The sequence below is a fragment of the Chiloscyllium punctatum genome, chromosome 11 (genome assembly GCF_047496795.1).
Source record: "Chiloscyllium punctatum isolate Juve2018m chromosome 11, sChiPun1.3, whole genome shotgun sequence".
Taxonomy (NCBI): domain Eukaryota; kingdom Metazoa; phylum Chordata; class Chondrichthyes; order Orectolobiformes; family Hemiscylliidae; genus Chiloscyllium; species Chiloscyllium punctatum.
Window position 1 is genome coordinate 32,716,302 of NC_092749.1, and position 12,649 is coordinate 32,728,950.

The 12,649-nt window shown below is 37.4% G+C and overlaps 1 protein-coding gene across 3 annotated transcripts in view; it reads right to left on the minus strand.

Moving 5' to 3' along the window:
* Positions 1-1,345: 1,345 nt before the first annotated feature.
* Positions 1,346-12,649, minus strand: part of xpo5 (exportin 5) — a 101,999-nt gene continuing 90,695 nt past the window's right edge. For 2 of the 3 annotated variants that reach the window (XM_072580593.1, XM_072580596.1), the window contains exons 28-32: positions 12,554-12,642; positions 12,235-12,342; positions 10,856-10,993; positions 5,623-5,787; positions 1,346-3,127 (exon numbers count right to left, since the gene is read on the minus strand). In XM_072580593.1, coding sequence (XP_072436694.1) covers positions 2,972-3,127; positions 5,623-5,787; positions 10,856-10,993; positions 12,235-12,342; positions 12,554-12,642 — 656 coding nt within the window. In that variant the 3' untranslated portion in view covers positions 1,346-2,971. The remainder of the gene's footprint in view (positions 3,128-5,622; positions 5,788-10,855; positions 10,994-12,234; positions 12,343-12,553; positions 12,643-12,649) is intronic. The other variant, XM_072580595.1, reaches the window with a different exon arrangement.

Here is a 12,649-nt window from a genome sequence, read left to right on the forward strand (position 1 = left end):
GATATCTGGATGAGTAGATGAATAGGAAAGATTTGGAGGGATATGAGCCAAATAGGTCTAGATTAATTTAAGATATTTGGTCAACATGGAAAGAAGGATCGGTTTCCATGCTGTATATATCTATGACTCTATAACTGACCCTATACTCACTTCACACACCCCAACCACACCAGCCCAGACCATTTACACTTCCCATATACTCACACTCGCCATACACAGTTGCCCTGTTCCAGACAAGATCCTCACCCCACTCTAGAGAAAGCTCAAGAGCAGACACGTTTTACCAGCTGCAGAACTGCTCCCATCCTTCCCCCACCCTGGAGCCAAACGGACCATTCATCCTGACTCCCTTTCCCCTATTCTGAGGCGGATGTTCCACTCCCTCCTCCCCCCGGCCACTTCATTTCATGGTTGCCAAACCCCCACCCCCCACCACGTACAACTGTCACCCCAGTATAGAAACGAACTCTTCCCAACCCCGATATACCCTCTCCAGACTGAAATCCATTCCCTTGCTCTGGACTCAAACCACTCTTTTCTGCTTTGGGCCTGATCCCCAGCATTTGGTTTTGGCAACCTGATACCCCATTCGCCCAATAAGGACTCAATATCTTTTCACCTGCTCACCCTTTCTCCCACTCTGGCACCTGATCTCAGCCCTTACTCTCCCAGTATCCTAACCTCACATTTACCTTACATACCTATCATTTTACAGCAGTTATCAAAGTTACTGATATCTTATTCAGAAAATTAATAAGGAATCAGTTGCTTTGTAGTCTAGAAATTGAGTCCTGCTGTAAAATGTCCTGTTGGCACTTTTCAACTTGCATTCTTTAGGTCAGACAGATGACATATCCCTCCTTTCCCCCTCACCTCATGCAAGGATTTTTTAAACACTAAGAGTGCAAGTCAATTGTGTCTCATTACACAATTCTAAACAAATAACTTTCTATATGGTTCATTCACAAATTGTTCTAGAAGGCAGTGAAAGTATTCTAAACTTTGTCCACACTATCTTTGCCAATTTAATTTGTGCATTTTTAAAATTAGAATTAAAATAGTTGATAGGTTATTTAAAATATACAAGGACTAGAAATAGGCAACTGATGTGAAGAGATTTGCACAGTCAATAATTCAAATGATCTGATAATCTGCTGTAATATTCTTGTAATTCTAAAATTTGTAGTGAAGTGCTTAGGAATATTTGTGGGATGGAAGAAAACACTGATGAAAAGTGCTAATAGTTTTCTTTTGCATGCATTAATTGAACTATGTCAATTAACAAAAAAAAATAGTAATAGAAGCTAACAACCACGTTATATACTGATATGGAGGCGAGCAACAATACATTTGAAATTGTCTTTATTGGTGAAATAAAAATCAAAGCAAGTGACAGTATTTTCCTCCAATTCATATCATTCCTGTGTCAAGTCTCAACAAAATCTTTGAGGAAAGAAAATTGAAATAAAGTAATATTTCCTTTTATAGTGCTCAACTGTGTCAAATGAGCAGAATTCTGCAGTTTTGCTTTTAAATAGTTTTACCAGATTTAAAGTATGATTAAGGAAACATGCAATATAACTACCAGTAAAGTATAAATGAAAATTGATCAACTTAACATGCCACCTGTTGATATACACAGAAATAATTTCAGAATTTATGGCTAGTGCATTGTCATTGAAGAGTTGGCAGTTATTTTAAAATGTGGGCAACCAGCTTTATACTAAAAAGATATTAAAAGTTAACATTTCATGAATATCTTTAATAGTGTCTTCATTGGGGTTAACAGTAAGGGGTTTTATGTCAGACAAAGAGTTCTATTCTAATACAGCTCTCAATAATATCTACTTCCATTATGAAGAATAAGTTCTTCACTTTATAATGCATTACAAGGTGATTAACTGAAAATTTAGGTATGTTTATATTAATTACAAACCAGTGGGAGTAAGACTATTTTCAAAACAAATATTATCACAAGTGTCACATAACTCATATCATAATGATGCCATTTCACCTATTACTAAGATACAAAAGATACAAAGATAAATGAGCTGATCAAATTAGCTGAGAAAATAAAAATGGAAGAAAAACATTTAATCATAGATGGTTCATCCACCTTACAACTATTATAAAAGACTCTTCCACAAAAATTCTTGGAACAGCAACAACCATCACTTTAATGTTAATTTCCAGTTCATTTTCCAAATCTACATTTAAAACACACAAAGTGTAAAGTGAGTTGCTAATGCTAAATGCAGAGAAATTTGGTAACAAATTTTAAAATGAAGTTACTAGTTCCCATCATTTTCTGCTTCTGAAATTTTACCTGTCTAGACTCAGACTGATTTTAAAAAATCAAAACATATGCAGTTATGAAGATCTGGTTGTCTTGACATGCATTAGAAGATAAACGTTCATACACAAACCCAGACAGTCAAATTTAATATTAAACAATGGCATACAAAATATTTTAACAAAACCTCAAACCTCTGATTTATTTTAGTACGGAGAGCACAAACTGTCAGTATACAACACATGGATAAACAGATTGCTGCAAACTCAATTTATTAATTCAATTTCTGAAAAGTTTAAGGCATTTCATAATGAACTACCACAGTTTGCAGTTCTTTCCACCATAGAATGCATTACAAAGTTCTGCAGGTTGGCTAAAAGAATTGGTGGCAGAAACAATTTTATGGGGTATAACTTTTACCATCAGCAGTTAACTAGGTATTGTGTCTAGCAGAAACATCTGGCTACCAATCTGTTATAGTTATTATCTTGGCTTCATGAAAGTATTCTCTTTAAGGTGAGCAGCCATTTTAAAGTAGATATTTGATGCTAATTTCCACTATGCTAATGTTGTTGAACACTTTACAACTAAAGACACACTACAAATTTAAAAATCAACATAAAAGGTCCATTTTATTCCATTAAGCAGGAGTGGAAGCCAAACAGAGCCTGTCACTCTTCACATGTCCTGAGCTCTTGGGTCAAAGAGTGGGGTTAGGACATTGTCTTCATTAGTTTCTTCTATTGGTGTGGTGGGCTGTGGTTTTGGTTTCTTGAAAAGAGTAGGCAAGTTTTTGATATGCACCTCTTTTTTGAATTTCTGCCCAAGTGGCTTCTGAAAAATACAAGTGAAAAAAAAATTCTTTAATCAAATGATCAAGAGTTAAATAAATTGAAGACTTTTGTGTGCAGAATTGTAAAAGAAAAATTGTAAACAACTGATTATTGATTTCACCTCAAAGTACTACACAAAGTCAAGAAAACGGATTATAACTACAATTAGAAGGGATAAATTAAAATTAGCCCATCCCTCAAAAGGATGAAAGAGCTGCGCAGGGTTGGGGTACCACGAGATTGGAAGCTGTGGAGGGGAGTTCTCCAACAAATATGCGGTCACTGATAGTTTTGGAAACAATACAGTTCTGAAGAATCATATCTCATTCAGTGTCAACTGTTTCTCTAAAATGCTGCCATTTTAGTTTTTTTTTATTTCAGAGTTCCACTGTCTGCAGTATTTTACTTTTATTGCAACAATCATCAAGGAGAGAGTGTCAATGACAAGACAACAGAGTTTGTAGCAAAGACCTATTATGATGATGGTCTTCACCTTCTCAATATTTAATTAACTGTTCATCTAACATTGAATGCTGGATAAATGGTTGAGCAATTCAGATAGTCAAATGAAATGGGGTGGTAAAGCTAACGTAGTCAACCTAAGTCATTTTTAAAAATATTATTTTGAATAATGTCAGCAAAGGAACAAATGCTCAAAAGATTCAAGTCAATGGGCTGGGAGCAAGAATACGAGTCAAATAGGTGATTCTGTGACAAAATAGCAAAGAATGGAGACAGATGAGTGCTACTCCAATGCTTGTCCACTTCAAGTTGAATTAGAGATGGGGAATATGGCAAAGATGTAGACTAGTTGAAAAGGACAAGTGATATTTTATCTTCATAATCTATAAAAGCTATTTCAGTAGGGTAAAAGGAGCATCAACTTGACTGGAAGAACACAAGACATGGAGCTGAGGAAGATAGGTGCAATTTGGGATCAGTGACAGATTGGCAATGGGGTGTCAGTTTGAAGAGACAAGGGGGTGTGATATTAAAGTTGTTCTTTTGCAAGATAGATATCAGATTTTAATGAGCAGGATATAGTACCAGAGGACAAAGCTATTTATATCAAGTAACATGAAAACAAGGATAGGAGTTTGGGAAACCACCAATGTAGTAGACCAAGCTCACTCCAAGTTAAACCTAGTTTGAGATTCTTCAGCCTCCTACCAATGGAATTCTAACAGTACTTCAATACAACATATGCATACCAATTTAGTATTCCTTTGGAGAATGTACAAATAGTCCTGTATAATTTAAACATTACTGCTTAGAGTCATACAGCACAGAAACAAACCTTTTGGTCCAATGAGTCGATGTCGAACATAATCCCAAACTAAACGAGTCCCACCTGCCTATTCCTGGCTGGTATCCCTCTAAACCTTTCCTATTCATGCACTTATCCAAATGTCTTTTAAACACTGTAATTATGTCAACATTCACCACCTCCTCTGGAAGCTCATTCCACATGCAAACTGTGTAAATAATTTGCCCCTCATATCTTTTGAAAATCTCTCCTTCTACCTTAAAAATCTGCCCCCTAAGTCTTGAAATCTCCCATCCCAGGGAAAAGACAAATATCATTAACTCCATCTATACTCCTCATTATTTTATAAACTTCTATCAGTTTGTCTCTCAACCTCCTACACTCCAGTAAAAAGTCCCAGCCTTTCTTTATAACGCAAACGTTCCATATCTTGTAACATTCTGATAAATCTCTTTTGAACCCTTTCCATCTTTCCTTCCTATAATTGGGTGACCACATCTGAACACAGTACTCCAGAAGAGGCCTCACCAATGTCCTATACAACCTCAATATGACATCTCAACTCCTATACTCAAAAGGACTGAGCAATGAAGGCAAGCATACCTAATGATTTTTTTTTTAACTACCCTGTCTATGTGTGATGGAAACTTTAAAGAATTATGTACCTGCACCCCTGTTTGGCACTACCCCAGGGCCAACCATTAATTATATAAACCCTTTGTTTGTTGGACCAAAATGTAACACCTCACACTTATCCAGATTAAATTCCCATCTGCCATTTTTCAGCACATTGGCCCATTTGATCAAGATCTGTTTATAATCTTGTAAAACCTTCTTCACTGCTTACCATGTCACCAATTTTGGTATCACCCGCAAACTTACTAACCATGCCTTCTCTATTCTCATCAAAATAATTTAAATAAATGACAAACCAAAGAAGACCCAGAACCGATCCCTGTGGAACACTGCTGGTGACAGGCTTCCAGTCCTTCATCATCACCTTCTTTCTCCTGTCATAAAGACAATTATATATCCCATTGGGAAGCTCACCCTGAATCCCATGTGACCTAACTTTCCTAATTGATCGACCATGCAATCCTTGTTGAAGGCTTTTCTAAAGTAAACAACATATACTACTCTGGCCTCAATCTTTTTTGTAACTTCCTCAAAACTTCTTCAAATGTTACACATATTGTGGAAGCTAAGTTTTTGAAGACACCATAATTTACCCCAATGCAACCAGACAAGAGTTTCTTGAAGAGGTCCTTTCTTCTTTTGTCACCCATTTTATGAGATGATGGGTTCAGAAGTTTTGTATCAAACTGGTCTAAAGCATCTCCAGAGATTTGAGGAACTTGCTGCATAACTGTTTTTAAATCGGGATATCGTGGTCTCTGCAAATTCAATTCAAAAAGAAAATACTTAACACCTATAGTACATATAAATAAAGGAAATCAACATGGTACATCATTAGGATACTACAAAACATCACCAAGCTTAGTGTCTCCCCTCTGGTATTTTACTTCCTTAATATAATTATGTCCCACACATAAATATATAAATATTTTAAGCAACCTGCTCAGAGTGTTCTTACACACACATCAGGGAGCAGGTGAGACTTGAACCCAAGTTAAAAGGTCATGCCATCAAACCTCTTACAAGGCTTCAGCATATAACCCAGCAGACAGTTTAGTGCCTTACTGAGGAACTGCTGAACTCTAAGATGTGCCAGCTTTCACGTGAAACGCTGAATAAACAAATATATCTTGGCATGTGTGTGATCATTAAAGACCCCTTCCATTGTTCAAAGAAGAGCAAGGGAATTTTGATGTCCTGACCTAAAGTAAACCCTCAGTCAACACCAGAAAAAGACCATGCTTTCACTTTTCATGACAAACATGTTTCTCTTAGACTAATTCATTTGGCTATAAAGTATTGGGAATATCATGAGGATATGAAAGGAGCTACACAAATATATTTGGGTCTAAATGTGATGTGTTTCTTGCACTGTGCACTTAACATGCAAAATAACAATTTAATTTAGTTGTATTAATTAGAAATAAAGACACTGAGTCAAAGGAAGAAAAAAAAACCAGGTGGCCAAAAGCCTAATTGAAAAGGTGGTGTTAAGGAAGATCTGAAAAGGTAGAAAGAGAGGGGGAATAAACAAGATTGGCAAACAAGCCAACAGTCAAAACAATTTTGTTTGCATGTGGTGGTGGGGGGGGGGTGAAGAGAAAAAGAGAGGACAGCATTACACGAAGAGTTGGGGAACAATTGCAAGGGAATTTAAAACACAAGGACTGGAATTTTAAAATTGGAGTTGATGATAGACCAATAGCCAAATGCAGGTTAGCAAAACAACCTATATGCAAGAATATGCACTGAAGTTTACAAAGAATGAAGGAAATGAGTTGGCTAGAAACCCACATGTGGAAAAGGATGAAGTTTCAGCAGTAGACAAGCTCGAATAGATTAGATTCCCTCAGTGTGGAAACAGGCCCTTTGGCCCAACCAGCCCACACCGCCCCTCTGAAGAGTAACCCACCCAGACCCATTTCCCTCTGGCTAATGCAGCTAACACTACGGACAATTTAGCATGGCCAATTCACCTGACCAGCACATCTTTGCACTGTAGGAGGAAACTGAAGCACCCGGAGGAAACTCACGCAGACAAGGGGAGAATTGCAAACTCCACACAGACAGTCACCCGAGGCAGGAATCATACTCCAGTCCCTGGTGCTGTGAGGAAACAGTGCTAACCACTGAGCCACCATGCCACCCACTCAGCCTCCAATGTTGTTATGAAAGCAATTCAGGTCTCCTTATAGCTAATACATTCCTATCTAGGTAACATTCTCTTTTACACCCTCTCGAGAGTCTCTGTCTTATTGTTTGTGTCCAGAACTGCACAGAAAACCACCAAAAATGGCCTAACTAAAATTTCTTACAGCAGCAACATTACTTGCCAACTTTTATTTCAATGCCTGACCAATGAAGGCAGCATTACATATGCCTTTTTTACCACCTGATCCACTTGCGTTGCCACAAATACACAAGTCTAACATTAGCATACTGGAAAGATGGCAGGATGATTTAGTGGTTAGTGTTGCTGCCTCATAGCATTTGTGAACCGAATACGGAGCAAGACTTGCAATTTAGGCTTTTGTATTACTAGGAGTGCACACATGGCCTTTACCTCATACATATTTCCAGTGTGCTACACCAGGCAATTGGTTTAGATGACAATAGCATGCAGGCAATCAAGTCTCACTATTCGTGGAGTCATCACAAAGGTTTGCAGGATCCCCAGTTTACCAATTTCTCTGATCCAGGTGAACAGAAAATATGGACCAGGTTTCTGTACTTCAGAAGAACTATTTATTACAAATAGATTCTAACCACAGGAAAATAACAATAAATTGTCGTCATATAAATTTACTATTTAAAACCTTAACCCCATTCCAATACACTCCAACACCATGTATACCTAAGGATTGGTATTGTGGGTGAGAGGGGAAAAAATATTCTGAGGAAACAGTTCAATGGCACCAGTATCAAAGATTTGATGGAGCATTCCTTTTGTTTCCCAAGTCCTTCAACTCATCTTTTCCTTCGGGTTGTTTCACTTCACTGAAGGGTCAGAGCAACTGTTTTATAAATTATAAAGTTTCTGACTTATTGGTTAAAAGTAGCAGCTTACAACTGGTGTGAGTAAACTAGCTTCCTTTAGCATTAAGCATTTTCCCTTCCAGAGGTTTGAAGGCTTCTCACTATCATTCACAACCAAATACTGTTGAGCAACCCAGGAACTAATGAGACAATTTTTGTCATGCTGATCTTTGGCACCCACAACTAGTCACATTCCACAAATCAATCAGCAACCTATTCCTGGCCAAATCTCTCATTGTATGCACATCTTGGCGCCAGGCCATCTCTTCTTAGATCTTCCTCACAGCTTGCAAAGCAACACCAACTACAAAGAGTTTCAGTAACTTGCTTTTTAAAAGTACTAATTGCTTTCCTCAGTTGTTTGTTGTAAAATTGTCCTTTTCCCAATTCAGTTCATGATCAAAAGTAAAACAAAATAAAAATGTAGTTTTTTTCACTTAGGTAAGTCCTATGTTTGATCAAAGACAACAGAAGGGAAGGCTAACGAGCAATATTAATTGTTTAGCTCTACATTTACAGAAAAGAGCAAGCTAGCGGAAGGGGCACTTTCTCCCTAAAAAATCTCAAATATAAAAATTTACAAGATAATAAAAGGATTAAAGCTCTGAAAAATTGGAAAGATTTATGGTGCACAGAGCAACCTAACTGTACACCTAATTTACATTCTTCTAAATTTTTCACTGAATAGCAGGCATCCCTGGTAAGGACAGCATTTATTGCTCATCCTTAATTGCTTGAGATGGTGGTTACCTGTTTTCTTCAGTTGTTGCAATTTTTGTGGTGCAGGTAAACTTGCAGTATATTCTGGTAGACTGGAAAGCATTTTGACCCATGATATTTGCAAGTCAGGATAGTGAGAGGTGTGGAGTGTAACTTGCAGGGAGTATTCTCTGCATCTGCCATACTTGTTATTCTAGGTGACAGAAGTCAGTGGAAGGAATTATTGTTTAATCTGGTACACAAGGTGCTATTAAAGTAGGTGCTTTGTTATGGACAGCTTTGAGTTCTGCTTCAAAACGTGTTCAAGCAGTTGTATTCCATCACATTACAGACGTGAGTTAATTCTCTTCTTTAACCTCTACAACATACTTATCCCTTTTAAACACTCCTTGAAACCATCTTTGATCAAACCACTCATCATCTAACTTAACATCTAGTGCTTGGAGTTACATTTTGTTTTACAATGCTCCAGTGAAGCAGTTTGAGACACTTTATTACATTAAAGATGCTATACTAATAGAAGACTGTTGTTTAAAACATGGACCATACCCCCACACTCCTATATTTATAGCATTGAAGGTAATGTCTTGGTATGGATTTATGAACTAGTCCTGACTGTCTTATATGTTAACCAATGAGTCTTTTTCAGGTTGGAAAGATGTAATTGGTGGAGTGCCACATGGATCAGTCCTCAATTTTCTACAAGTCAGTATTAATGATGTGTGTATGCATTGTCCAGGGGGTGGCAAGACAGTATGTCTTCCAATTTACTGACAATAAAAAAAAAGGTGGGAGGCCATGTTGGGGCCAACATAAGGAATCTGCAAGGGGATCTAGATTGGTTGAGTGAATAGACAAAAGCATGGCAGTTGGAGTTTACTATAGGAAAGTGGGAATGCATGCATTTTGGTAGGAAAAATCAAAAGGCAGACTTCATTTAAATGGAAGAAAAACTCCAACATTGTGCAGCATAGGGGGTTCTGAATGCATTTGTACATGGATCACAAAAGGTTAGCATGCAGGTGCAGCAAGCAATTAAAGGCAGCAATTTGAATAATGCCAAAATAATACAAGTAGGCTTTTAGAGTTTGAAAAAAAGTGAAGTGTGGTTACATCTGTACAGGGTGTAGTAAGGCTGTACCTTGAATACAGTGTACAATTTTGGTCCCAGTTTTTAAAAAAGGATATACTGGGAATGGATGCTATTCAAAAGAAATTCACTTAGCCTGATTCCTAGGAAGAAGACCATATAAAGAACATCTAAACAGGTTAGGGCTTTATTACTTAAAGTTCAGAAGAATAAGGTACAATCTTTTGAAAGATAAAAAGATTCTGAAGATGGCTTGATAGTTTAGATGTTGAGATTATGTTTCCGCCAGGGGAGAAATCTCAAGCTGGCAGACATAGTTACAGAATAAAGGACTTATTTAAAATTGACACACAAAAGTTTCTTCTCCAGTGGGTAGATGATGTCTGAAATAGTCTACTCCAGAGAAGTGTGGAAGCCAAACGACCAAACGTATTTAAAGATGAGGCAGATAGATTATTGAAATATCAGATACTGGAAGGCTATGCTGAGCTGGTACAAAACAGGAAGGGAGGCTTGGGTCACTTCAGCCATGTGTTCAATGGTAAGGCAAGCTTGAAGGGCCAAATGATCAGCTCCTACTTCAATTTCTCAGGCTTTTATGTATATTATATATAATCATGGAATATCTACAGTGCAGAAAGAGGCCATTCGGCACGTTAGGTCTGTGCTCATGCTCCAAAGAGCGCCACACCCCCTCAAGTACCCCCACATTCACCATGGCCAATCCACCCTAACCTGCACATCTTTAGGCTATGGGAGGAAACCGGGGCCCTGGAGGAAACCCACCTAAACACGTCCACAAAGGCAGACAATCAAAGAGGCTGTAATTGACCCTGGGTCCCTGGTGCTATGAGGCAGCAATGCTAACCACTAAGTCATCCTGCTATTCTTCTTTCCCCTAATAAATAGAAAATACAAACAGAGAGCCTTTGAATCAATCTGTTTTATAACACACTTCTCCATTCAGAGACGCTATTTACCAATGCCTCGTAGATCATGAAAGCAAGATTGACCAGTGCTGCGAGGCATCCTTCATGTTGTCCATGCATTTGCAGCCCTCTAAGCACGCTCATGAAGAACCAACTGGCTGCATCAGAATGCAGAGTTGCAGACAATACCTGAATACAAGGAATAATCAATTTATTTTGTTTTCATAAACATTTGGGTCAAAGAAAGAATAGTGCCTGGCTAAATAAGATCATCAGGATAAAACATGAGCAAGTTGCAACTTAATCAAAAGAACTGGTGGGTAAATGTAATGATCAACCCAAAATTTCATTTAATATCCAAGACATTCAATGTTCAACTTCCCAAAAACAAAATTGGAGGAAAAAAATTGTTCAACAGCAACAAAAGAATAGTTTTAGTTATGTCTGACAATTCCTTTAAACATTTAAGTCCTTTACAAACCAATCAAACATTTCATTGAATGAAACAGCTCTATAATTTAGGTATAAGAATTTTTGTGGGAAAGATCCAACTTTTAAATAGAAGGTTTCCAAACACTGGACACAGAAGATTTTTCTAAAATGAGTGGAAGTCCTTTGTTAAATGTATTGGGAGGGTTAGTGGAGTATGTTGCAAACAGACAGATAAATCTTTGGTTTGCTAATGATGGCAAACATAAAATTAAATAAAATGACAGTGATATCATTAGACAACGCATATAGCTCTTGTAGAAAATCCCCTGCAATACATAGGGATAATTTCTACAACGTTGCAAAGCTGTCTGTATTGCTTGTCCCACAAAACAAGATATTAAAATAATTTTCCAACCACAATATAACTAGGATTTCAAAGATAAATAAACTGTGCATGAAAAGTCATGCCAAGCAAACAGTAATACATTAAGACCAATACTAAATGGATCTAAACTAATAGCAATCACAAAAATAAATCTTATTTAAACCAACCTGAAACTGTAAATACTTTCTTAGATTTCGTTGATTAAAAAAAAACTCTCTCAGCTCAGTGACCTAAACTGAAAAGTCTCAAGTACAAACTCTGGTATACGCTAAATTGTTGTCCAATCAAATAATAGTATCACAAGTAGCCAAAAGGCGGCGTGAAAACAGGGAAACTGACTGAATCCCACTAATAATCATTCTCCAATTATCCCCAAACCTCCGGTTGCTATAAAGCCCTCAATAGTAAAATCGTCCAACTCAAATATTCTTTTGAAAACACAATGAACTTGCTCAATTCAAAATGTTCTGATTACAGAGTAAGTGGGGAACAGAATAGTTTTCAATGGGCTGTTGCCTCCTGTGCTACGCAGATCCTGTGCATCTTTAAACCACTGAAATTCAGATTCTCTCAAAAACATTCACATTTATTCTTCGTCCACTTCTATACTTGCCTGTTTGATCAATGGCCAGCAAAGTTGGAGTGTTGCTCGCTGACATGTAATGGTGTCACTCCAAGTGATTGCACTGTAGGCAGTTGCTAACAGTGCCTTACAGATATCCTAGAAGGAACAAAGGAGATCTGTCAAAACTATTAGCATTCCACTTCAGAGTTGGTTTCTGATCCACATCCAAACCAAACAAGAAGTGAAAATATCATCAATATATACTGAAAGATGTTTGGATCAAGGCTTGTGCCTAACAATCTTCTCCTTTAAAAAGCTATCAACCAAAATTGTTTTATCCAGTATTAAAGAAAATCAAACTGTTTACCTCAGACTTGAGCAGACATTTTCCAAGGTCAGTGAGTTCTTCAGATCCAACATGTGGCCCATCACTTGTGTTCATCATTTCGTCATCTACTTAAGA